Here is a 21955-nt window from a genome sequence, read left to right on the forward strand (position 1 = left end):
AATGGAGACACTTGGGTCTTCCAGACATATTCATGTAAATGGCCTCTACCGAGACCTAGACATGGGGATTCTTAAAGCTACACAAATGTTTTAGAAATAGATTTTTGAGTGGTACATTGAAGACAAGCTAAACCCTCACTTAATATTCTTATAATGACCATGGCTGATGGTGCCCCAAATAAAACAGTGATGCAATCCAAGCTCCCTGCATGGCACTACATGACCTGACCCTCTTCACTGAGCAATCCTCACCTCCAAATCACACTTAAAAGTGTCTCTCAGGACCATAATGTATGTTTTGCTATAAGGCCCAGCTGGCCCCAGCTTCAAAGCAGAACAGGACACAGCCTATGTTTTGAGGTCCAAGTAGATGTGAAAGTTTGGCTTTTCCACGATATTATGATGAATGAAAAGGGCGCTCTGTAATAAATCTGACAAGCACAACGACTGAAAGTAACCTCACAGGGCGATCTGATCAAATTCCTAACTGGGCAGATCATGATGGTGGGTAGTGATGCCTCAGATCTATTAACTTCCCTAGTAAAAGGTTTATCTTTGCCTTAAGTAAGCCCTGTCCACTGGCCTTGTGCATCTAGCAGACAAGAAAAGGGGTCAGGGTGTTTCTTAACATACCCTTGAAATGTCAGAATAATCCTCTTTTTCAGAACCCTGGGAGACCACCCTCAAGGGAGCATATAATCTTATTAACTATCCTATAATTCAATCATAGAGATTTCCCTGTCTTGCTTTCTCCCACCTTCATGTAATCTCCCTTAAATTCCCACTTTAATTCCAAATATGTAAAAAGAACTGCAAAACTGTCATTTGCAGGAGCATTTGAGATCCTGTTTTCTGGCATATTGTCAGTTTGGCTCAAATAAGCTCTTATAATTCCCTACAAGTTTGGACGTTCTTACATCAGCAATAATATTTAACATTCAACAGAAAGCAGTTGCTTAGAGCTGACCGCTGAACTCTCTGTGGAGTGGGTGTAGGGGTGAAGAGGTGGAGCTGCTGTGGGTGGGTGGGTAGAGGGCGCCTAGAGGCAAAAGAAAAGCACTCAGGCTGGGAGAAGTGGGGGCTCAACACCTGGGAGCCTACCTCCATCCTCTGGGCAAGTTCTTGCGCCACCTTTCAAGACAGACACTAGGCCCTCCCTGCAGAAGCCCATAGATCAGACCCTCTACCCTAAGAAATGCAAAAGGGGTGGGCCTGGAAGCGATTTCCCATAGGTCACCACTTTTCCGGCCTACGTCTGTGGTGAGAGGAGCGTCGGAGTCCCGCTCATCAGCCCTCGCTGAGCGCACCACGCCCACATTGGCTGGGTGGTGGGCTCCTCAGTTGGCAGCCGTGGCTAAGGCTTGTGTGAAACCCTCCGATTAGAGGTTGGCGGTGCAGAGGAGCAGGCACCGCTACCGAGAAGGGACTAGACTTAGACTGAAGCAAGCCTCGCGGAGCCCAGTGTCACGTGGGCCCCAGGCCGCTCTGAAAATAGGACCATGCTTCGGTTTATTTCCAGGGCTCTTGGTTTCTGGAGGAGGACCGACTCGTCGGCGGCAGAGAGGGAGCAGCATCAGAGTCTCTTGGAAGGTACTCAACTCACCTAGGGGTGCGCCCCACTCCTGGTTCTGGGCTTCAAAGTTCAGAAGGGCGCTGCGTGCCCAGGGCGGTGCCATTTTGCGGGGAGGGGCGTCTCGGAATCTCTGAGGTGCCGGGACTTCCAAGTCCAAAGTGGCGATGGTGTAGAGGAGTCCCCTGGGGAGCTGTGCCCTACCCTAGATGCCTTCGGTACTTTGTGCGTATGCTATGTGAATGTGTTTTGAAGTCAAGCGGACAGTCATATGTTTCGCCCCTAGGAGGGCGGGGACTGTATTTAACTTGCTCACCTTTGGATCCTAAAAACCTGCCCCAGAGTCTGGCCCTGAGTTAATGACACATTTTGTTGGTGGGAATCTATTTAAAATGTGAGAAGGATTTGGGGGTGGGGGTGGGGAATGGATCGCATCCCTGCTGTGAATCGCATTAATTCTATTGTGTGTTGAAGTACTCGTCTGTGCCAAGCCCTGGGTTCAGGGCCTTAAGTGCATTCATGGCGTTTAATCCTCAAAAAACTCCCATGAGAGTAGTAGTAGTATTGCCAAGTCTATTTTACAGCCGGGTCGGGGACATACAACCAGAGACAGAGGGCACAGGGCTAGTATCACCCATACGGTGAGTCTAGCAGCTTTTTCCTCACTTCAGTGCTTTGGCCCCTGAGGCGTGAGCTCCCGGCCCCTGAGGCGTGAGCTCCTGCCCCCTGAGGCGCTGGCTCCGGCGGTTGAGGCGCGAGCTTCCGCCCATTGAGGCGCAAGCTCCCGCCGCTTAGGCGCGAGTCCCCGCCCCCTGAGGCGTGAGCTGGAGTCGCTGAGGCTCTTGCTCTGGCGGCCGCGCCTGAGGCACTTTCTTCCTGGGGAGTAAATTCACAGTGTGCTCAGGTTAATAGTCTGGAAGAGACTATTCTTTGGTCAGCATTCCTCTCCCAACAGGGACGCAGCCCCGCTCATGCCAGAGTCTCTCTGCAGCTTCTCTGCTAGTGGAGTTAGCAAAGTTTGCCGTAGAAGGCTGCTATTTAGCTTTTAGCTAAGGTCTCGCACTATATAGCGTCCACTAATTATCCTTACTTTTACCAATGGGACAGCACAGTAGAATCTTTGACATATTTTCATGTGCCTAAGTGACAGTTGTCACCCTGGTCCCTTCCACTTTCTTGTGTTTTATGGTTTCACCTAACAAATTTGCCTCGTTTTTTTTTTTCCCTTCAAATTTTCAGGATTTTCTTGGCTTCTGATTTCACAATTTATTATAATCAAGATTTTCCCCAGCCATCCATCCTGTCAATTCACCCAAGTCTTTGGGGAAACACCTAAAGTGTTGTGGCTGGTGGTGTGGGCTCTACAGGCTGATTCTCTAGGTTCAGATCCCAAATTATGGCTTACTAGCTGTGTTTGTTCAGCAACAAAATTAAAGAACAAAATAAAGCCAAGTGTTTCAGATGCACATTTACTCTAGGTTTAAATCCCAGATCTCTTTATGTGCTTTGTCTGGTGAGATGTTTAAGAATCTGCTGCTGTTGTTGATAATGATGAAATTATATAACAATAATGGATGCTTAAAGACTTGTCTAGATGCAGATACCATGACAACTAATATATAAGCTCTAACCTGTGGAGACATTCACAGTTCTAAGCAGTTGACGTGTGTATCGGTTTGTATTTATAACAACCTGTTTTCCCCCAGCTTTATTGAGATGCAGTTGGCATATAATATTGTGTAAGTTTAAGGTGCACAACGTGATGATTTGATATATGTATATATTGTAAAATGATTACACAATAAGGCTGATTAATACCTCCATCACGTCACATAATTATCTTATTTTTTGTGGTAAAAACATTTAAGGATCTACTCTCTTAGACATTGGTATTGTCCTGGCTTTACAGATGAAAACAAATTCAGTGAGGGTTACACTGTACTATGTAAGGGGAAGAGCTGTGTTTCAAAGCCAGGTGGTCTGGCTCCAGACCCAGTGCTCTTCTCCTTAGTGTTCCACTGTCTTGGCCATGGAGTCACTGTGCTATACAGAGAAATGGTGGAACCAACATTTCAACCTAAGCATTCTGCCTCTCAAATCCTGCACACTTAACCACTGTGCCCTACTGTCATTGCCAACTGTATCTCAAATCTTGCCCAATTTATTTCTAGATTTAGATCATCACCTACCAAATCTTCCTATGGTAGGACTTATTTATAGTGGGTGTTTGCTTTTGAGATTAATTAATGAAACCTTTTGTTTATCCATCTCTTAGGTGACACCATGTTAAAAACTGTGCAGGGAGTCGTGACCAAGTTCTGTAATGATTATGGCTTCATTAATGAGTTGATCTACTTCAGTGGTGATGTTGTGACTGGCGGTGTGCTTCTGAAAGTTGGACAAAGAGTTACTGCAATTGTGGAAGAAGATCAAATATCTCAGGAATTGAAAGCAATCAAAGTAAGATTATTATGAGTTTCGGGACTGTCTTTATTCCTGGGGGGCTTTCAATCTTGCTTCTATTAATTCAGCGTCCCTGAGGTGACCTCGTATAATAAATGTAGGTGGAATTTGAAGTCCCATTCACTAGATTGAGTGGGGCATTTGTTCTTGTCTTTGTGGTTTCTGTTTATGAAAGTATAAATTGTATATCTATTCTTCAGTATTTAAAAATAAGGTTAACGGTGATAATTACTAGAGTCTATACTATCCTGAACGCTTCCTTTCTTCAACCAAGTAAACAATTTTTGTATTTGTTGAAATGTAATTGGTAGGTGAACAGATATGCATTTTATTCACTTTTTCAACACAGTTTTATTGAGATACAATTTACATACCATAAGATGCTTTGGTTTTAAGGGTACATAGTTCAATTATATTTTTAGTAAATTTACAGTCATGCAACCATTACCTCAGTACAGATATTTACCATTTTAATTCAGTTTATCCACAGTTTCAATTATGTGTGGTGAACTGTGGTCCAAAAATATTAAGTGGAAAATTCCAGAAATAAACAATTCATAACTTTTCAATTGCTCACCATTCTGAATAGTGTAATGAAATCTCACACTGTTCTGCTGTCAGTCCTGGAAGGTGACTCATCCCTTTGTCCAGTGTCCCCAAACTGTAGGTGCTCCCCGCCTGTTAGTCACTTACCGTGTTTCCGCGAAAATAAGACCGGGTCTTACATTAATTTTTGCCCCAAAAGACTCATTAGAGCTGATTGTCTGGCTAGGTCTTATTTTCGGGGAAACACGGTGGTAGTCTTCTCAGTTATCGGATCCATGGTCATAGTATCACAGTGCTTGTGTTAAAGTAACCCTTATTTTATTAATAGTGGCCCCAAAGCGCAAGAGTCGTGATGCTGGTAATTTGAATATGCCAAAGAGAAGCCGTAAAGGAAGCACTTTATAAAGGTGAAAATTCTCACCTTTATAAGGGAAGATAAAGCATAGTACGCTGAGGTTGCTGAGATCTATTAGTAAGAGTGAATCTTATATCTTTGAAACTGTGAAGAAGGAAAAGGAAATTCATACTAGTTTTGCCGTCCCACCTCAAACTGCAGAAGTTATAGCCGCAGTGTGTGATAAGTGTTTAGTTTCGACGGAAAAGGCATTAAATTTGTAGGTGGAAGATGTGAACAGAAAATGTGTTTCGATTGATGGCAACATGTTGCTCCAGAAAGCATTGAGCCTATATGAAGACTTCAGCAAGGGATCCCCTGAAACAAGTGACACCAAGCCATTTACTGCAAGTGTTACAGGTGCCCTTGATACCGTGCTAAGGTTCAGCTGCCTGCCGGCTGCCTGCCACTTGAAAAAGTTAAAAATCGAGAGACAAGGTTGGTGAAAAGAAAAGCAGGATTATTAAGAATGCCAACATTCTGGGAGGATGGCAGGCTCTTGTCCAAAGGCCACCTCCCCATTCCTAGACAGGTCAGAAGGTTTTATAAGTACACAAGAAGAACAAAGTAAAGGGGGAGTTGGTCAGGCAGGTCCGAGGGCTGATATCACTCTCTGAGGTCTGGTCTGTTTTAAGATAATGTTATCTCCGGACCACCGTGGCCTGGGGTTTTATGTGTCACCAGTAAAAACTGCAAGAGAGTTGCAAAATGGATTCTGCTGTCCCGGTGCCTGAGGATTAAGTTGCTCTTTCCAGGTTAGGATTCTTCTGAGTAAATAGATTAATGAGGTATGTGTAGATTTAGGAAAGGGAACAAAACAGAATTCTTAAGTCAGTCAGTGAGAGGAGAAACAAAGAGAAAACAGCTGAATATCAGGATGGATCTAAGTGTAAACTAGTTAAGTCTAACTACAAGTGGCTAGATAGTGAGCTATGAGGTGAGTAAAACTGCAAACTAGCTAAGTCTAATTACATTATTGATTTACCGAATTTCACCCTCACACCCTGGGTTCTTGCAATCTCCCAGATGGAAATCAAGAGAGATCACCACAAGAAAGTTCAAGCAAGAGGCAAAGGTTTATTAAGCCTGTGCACAAAGGAACCAACACCAAGAAAGAGAAGGTTCCAGTGGCTCCTCCAGAGAAGCTGGGAACAGGGTTTAAAAGGGGGGCAGGGGAAGGGGAGTTCCAGGGAACTAAGAGAGAAGTCTGTTTCTTTAGTCATAGGTAACACTTTTTCACCTTGGACTTCTGGGCTCCAGCAGCTGGCCGCAGCTACCTTGGAGAATTCCCTCCTTCTGCAAAACACACTCGTAAATTCTTGAGACCCTGAAATTACCTCCTCCTGCCTCACAAACAAACAGCACATCAGCAACACAAAATTGTACTGTGAGAACAAAAGGAGTTGAGCAAGAAGAGCGGTTAACATGTGAACAAAGATCTAATTGAGAATTAAATTAGTTAATTCTATCTGCCACAATACTAGGGGCATTAAAATTACAAGGGGCTCTGCCACACAAGTAAGGGATGGTTGCACAGATTCAGAAATAGGTTTGGAGGGGGAAATATAAAAAATTACTGGAGAGGCTGTGTCTGCCGACAGAGTGTGCTGCAACATTTCCAACAAAGTTGAAGAAGTTAATTAGGGTTCGGTACTATCCGCAGTTTCAGGCATCCACTGGGGGTTTTGGAATGTATATATTCCGCAGATAAGGCGGGGACTACTGTATAATCAAATTATGCTTCAGCTTTATTGTACTAATTGACACAAGCTGTGAAACTGCCTGTTTGTCAATATTGACAAGGATGGAAATACTGTCAAGCTTTGAAATCTTTGCCAATCTGAAAAATGAAAACCTGTTTCAGTTTTATTTTGCATTTCTTTAAATGTTGATGAGAGTAGAGGAACTTCTTAGAGCTGTTTTTATATTAGGAGCATTAGAGCTATTTGTGTGTTATGGAAATTAGAGCTTTGTTAGGAAATTTATCATATGAACGTTTTGCAAGTATTTCCTGCAAGACTGTCTTTCAACTTTGTGGAGTTTAATTTTTACATACTTCAAATGTGTCCATCTTGTCCCCGTGGCTTTTTGGTTCAATAAAAATTCTTATAAAGGTTTACTCCATTTCATAATTTACACAAATATTCACTTAGATTTTATTCTGAAAGTTATTTATTTACATCTAAATAGAGTGCCTGGAGTTGATTTGGGTATAACAATTAAGAGAAGGATCCAGGTCTTGTTTTGTTATTGACTACGTTCTTATCCCCATACCTTTAATGGAATAATCCTGTTAAAAATATTTCACAGCCAAAAGTTTTTCTGAAAGAAAGGTTTTATTGAGCCAAATGCTCACCAGAAAAGGACTAAGTCCTGGGGCTTGCAGTCTAAACCACCAACAGCAAGGCCAAGTGGAAAAGACAACATATCCGCTGTACTGGAGTTGACAGATTTTTTTATACATTATGTTTTAGGAAAGAAAGATGTAAATTGTTTTGAAAGAATTTACATTGGCTGCAGATTAGAGGGGTGGAAAAAGGTGAAGCGGGACCGTTCTAGAATAGGTGCACAGCCTACTACTTTTGATTGATTTACGGGCAGCAGTCCTGAAAATTCTTGCATATGCAGGATGCAGAGACATCTAGTGGTCTGCTAATAGATGCCTGGAGGTTGATTGAGGCTTCAACAGACATTCAGGAATGTGAGCAGTCTTTTGTTAGTTGTCCCACGGCCATTAACTACTTCACTATCCCTGTCTTTTTCTCTCAGTACGGCTGCTGTAATTTAATTTAGAACACCTCAGAATTTTTCTTTTGTCAATCCACTTTTCCCCTATTGAGTTGAAGTGCTGCTTCTTTCATGCGTTACATTCCTATAGACATTTGAAACTGTGAGGACATCCTATTGTGTTCATTTGATTGTGTTATCTTGCCCTGGACGTATAAGCAAGTGGTTTGGAATACTGAAGCATTACAACACTTTGAAATGTTTGGGAGTCTGGTTTCCCTGTCAAAAACTTGTTTAAGTTTTTGAAATTTTGCTGATCATTCTTGTGTGTTGGTTTTTCTGCATCAATTTAAAAGCAATGTGTGTAGTTCCCCCACTCTTCAGCCACAACAACCACAATACCCGTTGGGATTTTGAAATGGGGATGACTGAGTTTATAGATTTACCTATTATAGGGAGAACTGACATAATGGTAATTGCCTTTTCCTCCACAAGGCATGTCCCTCCCCTTTTATGCTTCTGAATGAATGGTTTTATACTTCTCTTCCAATAGGTTCTGTATATTTCCTGCTAATTTTATTTCTCAGATTTTTAATATTTTTATTCCATTGTCAATATACATTTTTATTTAAATAGTTTATGTAAAATTATTTATTAAAATAAACTTAATATTAGGATAATTTAAATCATTATTAATATATTTATATATTATTTGTTCAAACCAATTTTATCTCCTATATAGTAAAGTATTGATTTTTGTTACGTAATTTGGTAGATGGCAAACTTATTGAACTCTTTGTCCCTTTCTTAAATGATTGAGATGCACTTTATTATTATTATTACTATTATTTAGGTAGCACTATCAACTGAATGCTTCATATAAACTTTCTCTAAATTTGAAAAGTTTTATATACACATAAAATAATACATAAATAAATCAAACTCTAGAGGGATATAAAATGAAAAGTAAAAATTGTCCTTCGTGCCCTCCTGGGTAAATTTTATTCCTGAGATATGGTGCTTTTTGTGGTTTTTTTCTTTTAGAAGTAAAAGCCCTCTTGTGGGAGCCTGGATAGCATGCATAATATTCTAATACCGTTTCTTGACTAACAATGTTGTAATTGAGTGAAAGCTCAAACAACAGCCAATAAGTCGAGTGACAAAGAGTTGGGGCAAGGAAAGTGATTTTATTCAGAAAGTCAGCAAGCCAAGAATATGGCAGACTAGCATCCTAAAGAATCATCTTGAGAAAATACAGAATTCAGGCTTCTTTTATGTTAGGGGAAGGGGGAAATGGGAGGGGTTTGAGGTCAGGAGGTGATTGATAACTGCAGACTTCTGGACGCCAGCAAGGGTCTGAGGCGGATGGTGAAACTTCTTTGCTTTTGGTCAACAAACTCTGGTGTTCCCAGTCATGAGGTTCTTATAAATCTTTGATAAACAATCTCCTTGGGGAGGTAGTTTCGAGCCGGGAGGTTGTTTCAGTAATTCTTAGGCTGCAGGTTAGATTCCTTTCATGATTGGTATGTCTATGTGCAGGACTAAGCAGGAATTGCTAACTGACATGTTGTGGGAACTGGGCAGGCCCGAGCAACATGAGTCAGAAAGACAGCATTTTATTCTGTTACAATATTAGCCAATATTTATTGTCTTTGTATTATAAAAGATGTGGAATTCGGTTAAATTGCATTATCCATTTCTCTGTTCCCTTTTATCAGTATTGTATTAATTTATACAAACACATATATGTGCCACATTCTTTTTAATTCTTTTGTAGGTTACCATTGTAAGTTCAAAATCAACAAAGGCAGTTAATTTTTTGACATGTATAATAAGAAATAGCATGATTTCAGTATCTCAAAAGGGAATTTTAACATCTAGGAAATACAGTATTTATGTCTATTCAACACTGATTGGCCCTTTAAATAGAATGTCATCAATTTTTAACACTCCTGTCAGTTTTAAGACACACCAATAATTTGAAAATGGAAATTTAGAGTATACATAGGTTATGGCTGTCCTTTTGGTTTCAGAAATGTTAAAATGGGGGGAAAATGGGCATCTTGAAATACGAGAAAGACTGGTTATAACTCTTATCTGGTTTTCATTGTTATTGGAATGCATGATACTAACAGATGCTTTGAAATATCTTAGTTATGTTAAAGAAGTGTCCTCTATTACATTTCTAGATTTCTTTGAAAATCAGGGACGATGAATTTTCTAAATATTTTTCAGCACTCTCAAGATCTTCATCTAGTTTTACTTTCCTTTGAGCTACTGATGTGAAGAAAATATGAATCATTTTCCTAATACTGAGCCATTCTTACTTTATGTAAAGGATCCTCATTTGATTTTTTATAATTCTTGTAATGTTCTGCTGGATTTGCTTGCTTTCCTTTCATTTAGAGGTTTGTATTTCCATAAATGGAATTGATCTATAGCTGTGTCTTTTATGTTATTGTTATTAGTTTTTGGAGTCATGTTATATAGTATTTATAAAAAGAATCAGGAGCTTTCCTTTATTCTTTATATTTCTGCACAATTTAACATCAGAATTATATATTCCATGAAGATTATAAAGAAGTGATCTATCAAGTCACCTTAGGACTAGCACTTCATGGGGGATAGGGTTGGGTAACTTCATTTTCTTACAAAGCTAGTCTTTTTTTGTGGTTTGTTTTAACTGAACCCTTTCTCACACTATTGAGTATCTTTTTTCTTCCTTTCTTTTTAGGTCATCCTTTTAAGGGCCAATATCTATCAGCATTTAACATTAAACATGCTCGAATCTTGCTCACAAAATACAAGTCCTGGCCCTCAAGATCACTTCTTCTTTTAGCTTCCCCTCTTACCTTTGCAGGCAAGGCAACTTGAGAGAATTGTCTATCTCTATTACCTTCTCTTCCTGTCATGTGTCATCCCACTTAAATCTGACTTCCTCATCCACCTACCCACCATGAACCCAAAACTACCCTTGCTCATATATGTGGAAATCACTTATCAAGGAATGTGAGCTGAGCTCCAGGCTTTGCCTATTTTTACCCCACTGCAGCTCCTTACCCAGAAGAGCCCTCCATCTGCTGCTCCTTGGTCCACATGGATGATTCATTCTCTGGTGTCTGAGTGTCTGAAGTCAAGGCTCCTGGTCACTAATGAAGTGATTTTTTTAAAATTCAATTTAGATTTTAGGCAGTCTAAAAGGTGATGTGTGTTTGAGAGACAGAAAGATGGTCCAAGATGCTGGAGCATGGTGAGAGGGAGTGAGAGTAGTAGATGAGGGCACCGAGGAAGAGATCATGTATGGCCTTGTAGATTGGGATAAGCAATTTAGGATTTACTTGAAGTGAAGCAGAAATCTATGAAAATATTTTAAACAGAGAAAAGACAGATTTCATGCATCATTAAAAATAAACATTGGCTGTTGTGTGGATAATGGATGGTGGTGAGTGAAGAAGGAAACGGGTGACATCGAATGCTTTTGCAATATTGTGGATGTAAAATGCTAGTCGCGTGGACTAGAGTGGTAAAAATAGAGGTGGTGAGAAATGGTCGGACCATGGGCATATTTTTAAGGTATTGATGTGACTTGCTGATGGATTGGATGGGTATATGAGAGAAAGTGAGGAAGTAAGAGTTATGCCAGGGGTTTTGTGGTAAGAGCACGTTAGCTCAATTGCCATTTTCTGAGATGGAGAAGATGGGAGGAGTGCAGTTATTTGTGGGAAGTTTAGGATATGTTAAATTTTGTACATGCTAAGCTTGAGACACCTGTGGGACATCCATGTCTGTAACTTAGTGTACTCAGTTTAGGGACAAGAAACAGGAGAAGGACCTAACAAAGGAGGTTGTGATGCAGTTGTTTCAGCTGAGAGGGTGGCCGCACAGAAGCCAGGCAAAGTATTTCCAGAAGTAGGGAGTGATCAACTGGATCCAATGCTAAGAGATTGAGAATGACCATTGGATTTGGCAACCAGAGGTTGCTGGTGATCTTAAGAGCAGTTTCAGAGGAATGTTGGGGATAAAAGACTGATCAGAGGGGAATGAGGAAGAAATAGGAGATGAGAAAGTGAGTATAGACATTCTTTCAATATTTTCTGCTAGGAGGAGGAGAAAAGAAATGACACTGAGGGGGAAATAAAATCAAGGGAGGTTTATTTATCTTTTTTTTAAGACAGGAGAGTCTAGAGTATGTTTATATGTTGATTAATTAGAAAGAGAAAAATTGTTAATGTAAGAAGACAAGCAATAACTGGTGGAGCAAAGTCTACATGGAGGCAAGAGGGAATGGTACCATGTGCCCAGTGAAGGGGTCGACCTTGGTTAAGGACTTGGACGGCCCTCTTGTTATAGAAGGGAAGGCAGAGAAAGCTAGGACAGGTGCCAGAAGGTTGATACAGGAACTCCTGCCCTGTAGCCTTTATTTTCTCAGAAATATCTGTTTACTGATTTCGCATTAATGGACATAAAATATTTTTGTAATTATAAAATAAAACAATGATATTGTAGTTTTGAGGTGTAGATAGTTTCAGATTGTGGGAAGACGTATTTACTAGCTATGGCAGTGAGTTAGTGTGGAGTCAGGGAACAGAGAGTATGGGGGCCTTATGGATCATCCACTTGGATATTGGCAGAATTGGTAGTCAAGAGTTAGTTGGGAGTCTGGTGCTTCATTCCTCAATGAAAGAGAATGAGAGGAAAATAACCAAGAGATTGGCACTGGCAGCTGGGAAGCCATGGATAGAAAAATGGGAATAGGCCATGAACCAGTTTATTCAAAAAATAAACATTAAAATGAATTTACACATCCATGGATCACGTTCACATTAGAAACTTTTGAACAAGAAATTCCACTCCTAGCAGTTTATCCTCCAGAAATAAAACAGGCAAGTAGGCAATGTGTTAGGATATAAGACAAATGTTCAACTATGTGGAATTTAATCTATAAATTATGGCACGTCCATTCAGTGGGACTCCATATTATCCTTTAAAGTAATGTTTCAGCAATCTGTTGACATATTTGTGAGTATTTGATGATATGTTAATAATGAAAATAATATTAAATTTTCCGTTAAAATAGTGCATACCTATTTATGCATAGTAAAAGCATCTGGAGCAGGGTAAGTACCAGAATATGGTCAGTGTTTATCTTTAGATAAGTAGTAGATTTATGGATTATATGTAATTGCTTTTTTCTTTTCTAAATCTTTTACATTTTTTGCATAATGAACATGTAATATTTGTATAATTAGAAAAGTAAAGTATAAAATAAAGGCCATTATATTTTCAATAATAAAAGCTTTGAATGCCTCCCTATTATAGATAAATTAAGCCCTGATTTGACTAGCCTTTTTTAGTGCCACCCCTACTCCTGTTATTTTGCCAACTATATCTCATGCTTTGTATCCCTAGGTACAATGATACAGAATCTTATGGTTTTCTTTCTTGTTCCTCTAACTTATGTGTCTTCTTTCCTCCCTTGCTGTCTCCCTACCAACGAACTGAACCCTACCCCCATTTGCCAGGTAAAAATCTTTCTCTTTTCACAGCCTAAGTCAAATCCCATTTTCTCCAAGAAATTGTCCTATATTTTCTCAGTCTGAAATTCTCTCCCTACTAGAAATTCCCAGAAGCCAATTTTTGCCCCCCCCTTTTTTTACCATTTGTCACAACTTGGCTTTGAATTAGTTATTTTTGTCTTTTACTGGTCTTTTGTAAAAGATTTTTATTAAAATATAGCTAACATACAATATTATATTAGTTTTAGGTGTACACCATAGTTATTTAACATTTATATACCTAAGGAAGTGATCACCATGATAAGTCCAGCAACCGTCTGACACCGTCCCACGCTATCACAATATTATTGACTATATTCCCTATGTTGTATATTACATCCCATGACTTATTTGTTTTATACCTGGAAATTTGAACCTCTTATTTCCCTTTACCTTTTTCCCTTTTTAAATTTTTCAATTACAGTTGACATTCACTATTATTTTATATTAATTTCAGGTGTACAGCATAGTGGTTAGACATTTATATAATTTATGAAGCAATCCCCCTGACTAGTCTAGTATCCACCTGGCACTGTACATAGTTATTACCATATTATTCACTATATTCCTTATGCTATACCCTACATCCCTATGACTACTTTGTAACAACCAATTTGTACTTCTTAATGCCTTTTTCACCCACTCCCAATCCCCCTCCCATTTGGCAACCATCAAAATGTTGTTCGTATCTATGAATTTGTTTCTGTATTATTTGTTTATTTTGTTGTTTAGATTCCACATATAAGCAAAATCATATTGCATCTGTCTTTCTCTGTCTGAGATACTCCATTCAGCACAATACCCTGCAGGTACACCCATGCCAACACAGATGGCAAGAAACCATTCTCTTCCATGGCCAAGCAATATTCCATTGTATACGTATACCACCCCTTCTTTCTCCATTCATTCATCAGTGGACACCCAGTATGCTTCCACATCTTGGCCATTGTAAACAATGCTGCTATGAATACGAGATGTGATCGAAAAATACAGTGAATGTTTAAATAAAGAAAATTATTACAGTAAAGACACATTGCCATTAATCCCCCTCAAAATAGTCCCCCTTGTTTGTTTGTTTGTTTGTTTGTTTTTTAAATTTATTGGGGTGACAATTGTTAGTAAAATTACATAGATTTCAGGTGTACAATTTTGTATTACATCATCTATAAATCTCATTGTGTGTTCACCACCCAGAGTCAGTTCTCCTTCCATCACCATATATTTGATCCCCCTTACCCTCATCTCCCACCCCCCACCCCTCTTACCCTCTGGTAACCACTAAACTATTGTCTGTGTCTATGAGTTTTTGTTTCTCATTTGTTTGCCTTGTTCTTTTGTTGTTTTTGGTTTATATACCACATATCAGTGAAATCATATGGTTCTCTGCTTTTTCTGTCTGACTTATTTCGCTTAGCATTATAATCTCAAGATACATCCATATTGTCACAAATGGTCCTACGTCATCTTTTCTTACCACCGAATAGTATTCCACTGTGCATATATACTACAACTTCTTTATTCATTCATCTATCGAAGGACATTTTGGTTGTCTCCATGTCTTGGCCACCGTAAACAAAGCTGCAATGAACATTGGAGCACATGTGTCTTTATGTATAAATGTTTTCAGATTTTTTGGGTAGATACCCAGGAGAGGGATTGCTGGGTCATATGGTAATTCTATTCGTAATTTTTTGAGGAACCTCCACACTGCCTTCCATAGTGGCTGCACCAGTCTGCATTCCCACCAACAGTGTATGAGGGTTCCTTTTTCTCCACAGCCTCTCCAACACTTGTTACTATTTGTCTTGTTGATGATAGCCATTCTGACTGGGGTGAGGTGATATCTCATTGTGGTTTTTATTTGCACTTCTCTGATGATTAGTGATGTTGAGCATTTTTTCATATATCTATTTTCCATTTGTATGTCCTCTTTGGAGAAATGTCTCTTCAGGTCCTCTGCCCATTTTTCAATTGGGTTGTTTGTTTTCTTGTTGTTGAGTTTCATGAGTTCCTTGTATATTTTGGATATTATCCCCTTATCGGAAGCACTGTTTGCAAAAATCTTCTCCCATTCAGTTGGTTGCCTCTTTATTTTGTCAATGGTTTCTTCTGCTGTGCAGAAGCTTTTAAGTTTCATATAGTCCCATTCGTTTATTTTAGCTTTTACTTCCATTGCCTTTCGAGTCAAACTCATAAAATGCTGTTTGAACCCAAGGTCCATAAGTTTAGTACCTATGTTTTCTTCTATGCAGTTTATTGTGTCAGGGCTTATGCTTAAATCTTTGATCCATTTTGAATTAATTTTAGTACATGGTGACAAAGAGCAGTCCAGTTTCATTCTTTTGCACGTGGCTATCCAATTCTCCCAGCACCATTTATTGAAGAGGCTGTCTTTTCTCCATTGCATGTTTTTTGCTTTTTTGTCAAAAATTATCTGTCCATATTTATGTGGTTTTATTTCTGGGTTCTCAGTTCTATTCCATTGGTCTATGTGTCTGTTTTTCTGCCAATACCATGCTGTTTTGATTATTGTAGCCCTGTAGTACAAGCTAAAGTCAGGGAGTGTGATACGTCCAGCATTGTTCTTTTTTCTTAAGATTGCTTTGGTTATTCAGGATCTTTTGTGGTTCCAAACAAATCTGATGATTTTTTGTTCTATTTCTTTAAAAAATGCCATTGGGAATTTGATGGGGATTGCATTAAATATGTATATTGCTTTGGGTAATATGGCCATTTTAACTATGTTGATTCTTCCAATCCATGAGCACGGAATGTCTTTCCATTTCATTGTGTCTTCTTCAATTTCTTTTAAAAATGTCTTATAGTTTTCAGCATATAGGTCTTTCACATCCTTAGTTAAGTTTATTCCTACGTCTTTTATTCTTTTTGCTGCAATTGCAAAAGGAATTGTTGTTTGTATTTCTTTTTCTGAGATTTCATTGTTAGTATATGGGAATGCAATGGACTTTTGTACGTTGATTTTGTAGCCAGCAACTTTACTGTATTCGTTGATTTTTTCTAATAGCTTTTTGGTGGAGTCTTTAGGGTTTTCTATATATAGCATCATGTCATCTACAAAGAGTGACAATTTAACTTCTTCATTCCCAATTTGGATGCCTTTTACTTCTTTCTCTTGCCTGATTGCTCTGGCAAGAACTTCCGACACTATGTTGAAAAGCAGAGGTGATAGGGGACAGCCCTGTCGTGTTCCTGAACGAAGAGCAAAGGGCTTCAGTTTTTCACCATGAATTATGAATTTAGCTGAGGGCTTGTCATATATGGCCTTTATTATGTTAAGGTATTTTCCTTCTATACCTATTTTATGAAGTGTTTTAATCATAAATGGATGTTGTATCTTGTCAAATGCTTTTTCTGCATCAATTGATATAATCATATGACTTTTGTCCTTTATTTTGTTTATGTGATGTATCACATTGATGGATTTGCATGTATCACATTGATGGATTTGAGGATGTTGAACCATCTTTGTGCCCCAGGGATGAACACCACTTGGTCGTGATGAATAATCTTTTTTTTTTTTTTTTAAGATTTTATTGGGGAAGGGGAACAGGACTTTATTCAGGGAACAGTGTGTACTTCTAGGCCTTTTTTCCAAGTCAAGTTGTTGTCCTTTCAGTCTTAGTTGTGGAGGGTGCCATTCAGCTTCAAGTTGTTGTCCTTTCAGTCTTAGTTATGGAGGGCACAGCTCAGCTCCAGGTCCAGTTGCAGTTTCTAGTTGCAGGGGGCACAGCCCACCATCCCTTGCGGGAGTCGAACTTGCAACCTTGTGGTTGAGAGGACACGCTCCAACCAACTGAGCCATCCGGGAGCTCAGCGGCAGCTCAGCTCAAGGTGCCATGTTCAATCTCAGTTGCAGGGGGTGCTGCCCACCATCCCTTGTGGGACTCGAGGAATCGAACAGGCAACCTTGTGGTTGGGAGCCCACGCTCCAACCCACTGAGCCATCCGGGAGGCAGCTCAGCTCAAGGTGCCGTGTTCAATCTTAGTTGCAGGGGGCGGAGCCCACCATCCCTTGGGGGACTTGAGGAAGCGACTGGCAACCTTGTGGTTGAGAGCCCACTGGCCCATGTGGGAATTGAACCGGCAGCCTTGGGAGTTAGGAGCATGGAGTTCTAACCGCCTGAGCCACCGGGCCGGCCCCGATGAATAATCTTTTTAATGCATTGTTGTATTCGATTTGTTAGAATTTTGTTTAGGATTTTTGCATTTGTATTCATCAGAGACATTGGTCTGTAGTTTTCTTGTTTTGTGTTGTCCTTACCAGGTTTTGGTATCAGGGTAATGTTGGCATCATAAAATGAGTTAGGGAGTACTGTCTCTTCTTCAATTTTTTGGAAGATTTTGAGCAGAATTGGTATTAGATCTTCTTTGAAGGTTTGGTATAATTCACTAGTGAAGCCATCTGGTCCCGGACTTTTGCTTTTGGGAAGGTTTTGGATGACTGATTCAATTTCATTACTGGTGATCGGTCTGTTTAGATTTTCCAGTTCTTCATTGTTCAGCCTTGGAAGGCTATATGTTTCTAAGAACTTGTCCATTTCTTGTAGGTTATTGAATTTGGTGGCATATAGTCCTTCATAGTATTCCTGGATGATCCTTTGTATTTCTTTGGTGTCCGTGATAACATCCCCTTTTTCATTTCTGATTTTGTTAATTAGTGTCTTCTCTTTTTATCTTAGTGAGTCTAGCCAACGGTTTGTCAATTTTGTTAATCTTTTCAAAGAACCAGCTCTTTGTCACATTAATTTTTTCTATTGTCTTTTTGTTCTCTATTTCATTTAGGTTTGCTCTGATTTTTGTTATTTCCTTTCTTCTGCTGACCTTGGGTTTCACTTGTTCTTCTTTTTCTAGTTCTTTAAGGTGTAAAATGAGGTTATTTGGGATTTTTCTTGTTTCTCTAGATAGGCCTGTAATGATATAAATTTCCCTCTTAAAACTGCTTTTGCTGCATCCCAAACATTTTGGTAGGATGTATTTTCATTGTCATTTGTTTCTATGTATCTTTTGATCTCTCCTCTAATTTCTTCTTTGACCCGGTCGTTCTTTAAAAGTATGTTGTTTAATCTCCCATGTATTTGTGTTTTTTCCTGCTTTCTTTTTGCAGTTGATATCCAATTTCAAAGCCTTGTGATCAGAGAATATGCTTGGTATGATTTCAGTCTTCTTAAATTTGCTGAGGCTGATTTTATGTCCCAATATGTGGTCTATCCTTGAGAATGTTCCATGTACACTAGAAAAGAATGTATAGTCTGATGTTTTAGGATGAAGTGCTCTATATATGTCAATTATGTCCATTTCATCTAATGTGTCATTTAGGGCTGCTATTTCATTATTATTTTTTTTTTTTGGATGATCTATCCATAGCTGTCAATGATGTATTTAGGTCCCCTAGTATAATTGTGTTTTGGTCAATTTCTCCCTTTAGTTCTGTTAGTAGTTGCTTGATATATTTCGGTGCTTCCTGATTGGGGGCATAAATATTGATGACTGTTATAGTCCCCCTTGTTTTGAACACACTTATTCTATCATTCTTGTCCCACTTTCTGAGGGAGTTCTGAAAGTCCTCCTTCATGATTGTCTTTAGTTGTGCTGTTGTGGCTTCCTTGATGTCCTGAATCAATTCAAAACGTTTTCCTTTCATGGTCATTTTGACTTTGGGGAAGAGCCAGAAGTTGCATGGTGCCAGATCCATAATAAGGTGGATGAGGACACACTGTAATGTTTTTATTTGACAGAAATTGCCGTATCAGAAGTGACGTGTGACATGGTGTGTTGTCATGATGGAGGATGACTTCTGGCACAATTTAAAACACACCTTCTCTCAACAGTAGCTCACCCCCAACTGACTGCACCGAACAAGTTGAAACTTGACACACGCTGTTACTGAGGTTCGATGCACCACTTTCCGTATTGAACATCCCTGCCTTTCCATTGGATGGCACACAGCAGCATTCACCGTATTTTTTTTTTTTATCATGCCTCGTATATGGATGCACATGTTCCCTTGAAGTAGCATTTTGGATTTCTTTGGATAAATACCCAGAAGTGGTGTTACTGGGTCCTTCTTTGTCTCTTGTTATGTAGCCTTTGTTTTAAAGTCTATTTTGTCTGGTGTAAGTATTGTTGCATCAGATTTTTTTTTTCATTTCCATTTTCATGAAATATCTATTTCCATCCCTTTACTTTCAGTCTTCGTGTATCTTCTGATCTGAAGTGAGTCTCTTGTAGGCAGCATATGTAAGGGTCTTTTTTTCTTATCCATTCAGACACCCTATCTTTTTGTTAGAGTATTTAATTTATTTACATTTAAAGTAATTATTGATAGATATGTAGTTATTGTCATTTTATTATTCTTAGTTTCTTTTTTTTCTTTTTATACTTCTTTTGGTTTTAAAGAAGTCCTGCTAACATTCCTTGTAACACTGATTTGGTGGTTATGACTCCTTTAGCTTTTTTTTTTGTCTGAGAAGCTCTTTATCTGTGCTTTGATTCTAAATGATAGCTTTGCTGGGTAGAGTAATCTTGGTTATATGTCCTTGCTTTTCATCACTCTGAATATTTCATACCAGTCCCTTCTGGCCTGCAAAATTTCTGTTGAGAAATCCTTTGACAGTCTTATGGGAGCTTCCTTGTAGGTAACTAACTGCTTTTCTCTTGCTGCTTTTAAGATTCTTTCTTTGTCTTTAACCTTTGGCATTTTAATTATGATGTGTCTTGGTGTGGGCCTCTTTGAGTTCATCTTGTTTGGGACTCTGTGCTTCCTGGGCTTGTATGTTTATTTCCTTCGTCAGGTTAGAGAAGTTTTCTGTCATTATTTTTTCTAATTGGTTTCAATTCCTTGCTCTCTCTCCTCCTCCTGGTACCCCTAATGCAAATGTTATTACACTTGCTGTTGTCCCAGAGGCCCCTTAAACTATCCTCATTTCTTTGGATTCTTTTTGCTGTTCTGATTGGTTGTTTTCTGCTACCTTATCTTCTAAATCACTGGTTTGATCCTCTGCTTCATCTAATTTACCGTTGATTCCCTCTTGTGTATCTTTTATGTCAGTTGTCATATTCTTCATTTCTGACTGTTCTTTATGTTTTCTACCTCCATTTTTATGTTTCTTATCTCTTTGTTGAAGTTCTCCCTGAGATCATTGAATGTCCTTGTAACTAATGTTTTGAACTCTGAGTCTGGTAGACTGCTTGTCTCCATTTTTTTAAATTCTTTTTCTGGAGTTTTGTTCTGTTCTTTTATTTGTGACACATTTGTCTCCCCAGTTTGCCTCCATGTGTTTGTTTCTATGTATTATGCATGTTTCTATGCTGTTATGTCTCCCAGCCTTAGTAGAATGGCCTTCTGTTGTAGGTGTTCCGTTGGGTTCCAGTAACCCAGTCTTCCCTGGTTACCTGAGCTAGGTGCTCCAGGCATGTCCCTTGTTGGGTTGTGTGTTCTCTCCTTTCGTAGTTGAGCCTTGGTTGCTGTTTGCATGTCAATGGTAGGGATTGACCCTCAGGCTGATTGGTTGTGGAGACTGGCCATGACTACAGTGGAGGAGCTGTTGTGCAGGTGCTGACGCTACAGAGCAGAATTTGCTTTAGCATAGCTCTGGTGCCTTCCCAGTCTGTGCTTTGGGTGTGTCATCCTCAGAAGTTTCCAGGTGATGCTCTGCCTCAGTCCAAAGCTGGCCACCAGGCATTCTGGCCACAGGGTCTCCTGGAAGGAGCCTTGCTGCAGGCCAAGTTGAGCCACAACTCGTGCCCTGTCCAGGGCCACCTGGCATGTGTCACAGAGCAATCTGCACATGGCTGCCACCCATACTGGGCTCACAGGGGCCCAGGAGAGGCCAAGCCGCAAATCGAGGCCAGCTGCCACTAGTGCCAAACTTGGGGCTGCTCAACAAAGAGGTACGGGACATGCCAAAGACAGATGCTGCTTGTTTGGGTTTTGTGAACCTTTGAGAGATTTTAGGAAAGTCCACAGCGTGAGGCAAGACAGGCCATTTGTATGGAAAAGCCACTGGAAGTGGCTTGGTTGTGCCCATAAATGGGTGGTGTCTCGGAAACACAAGGGTGGAGTGGAGGAATGGTGTTAGGAAGGTTGACGGAGACTCAGATATGGCAGCTACCTGCATCTGCACTCTGGGAGTGGGGAGGGCTCAACAAAGAAACAATGGATTCTACCAGCACTGCTGTCTAGGAGAAAGATGCCCCTCCAGTCCTTGCCCTGAATCCAGACAATAACAGCTCCTCCCCATATGTCCCTGGCACCTTTTGAGCTGCTTCTTCTGCACTGGAACTCAGCGCGAGTGAGTTCGCCAGCGAGTAGGTCTGTGTGCTGTTTCTTTAATAGGAGTGCTTGGGATTCCATCTTCCCTTGCCTCACTCAGCTACAATCTCCCCTGGTCTTCACAGCCAGAAGTTATGGGGACTTCTTTCCCTAGCACTTCTTTCCCTAACCCTGCCCTAGGGAGCCTGGTCTGGGGCTGGGACCCCCTCATTCCTCCGAGATACCCCTCCCTATTTTTAATGGTTACACGTAGGTGTGGGACCAGCCTGTTCTACGTCTCTGCCCCTCCTGCCAATCTTGCGGCGGCTTCTTCTCTGTGTCTTTACTTGTAGGCCTTCAGTTCAGCTAGACTTCAGGTGATTTTCAGTGGTGGTTGTCTATAATTTAGTTGTAATTTTGATGTGTTA

The 21955-nt window shown here is 39.9% G+C and overlaps 1 protein-coding gene across 1 annotated transcript in view; it reads left to right on the forward strand.

Moving 5' to 3' along the window:
• Nucleotides 1-1499: 1499 nt before the first annotated feature.
• Nucleotides 1500-21955, forward strand: part of CT55 (cancer/testis antigen 55) — a 28419-nt gene continuing 7963 nt past the window's right edge. The window contains exons 1-2 of the mRNA XM_033125837.1: nt 1500-1590; nt 3846-4030. Of these exons, the coding sequence (XP_032981728.1) occupies nt 1500-1590; nt 3846-4030 (276 nt within the window). The remainder of the gene's footprint in view (nt 1591-3845; nt 4031-21955) is intronic.

This window comes from Rhinolophus ferrumequinum, chromosome X (assembly GCF_004115265.2).
Source record: "Rhinolophus ferrumequinum isolate MPI-CBG mRhiFer1 chromosome X, mRhiFer1_v1.p, whole genome shotgun sequence".
Taxonomy (NCBI): Eukaryota; Metazoa; Chordata; class Mammalia; order Chiroptera; family Rhinolophidae; genus Rhinolophus; species Rhinolophus ferrumequinum.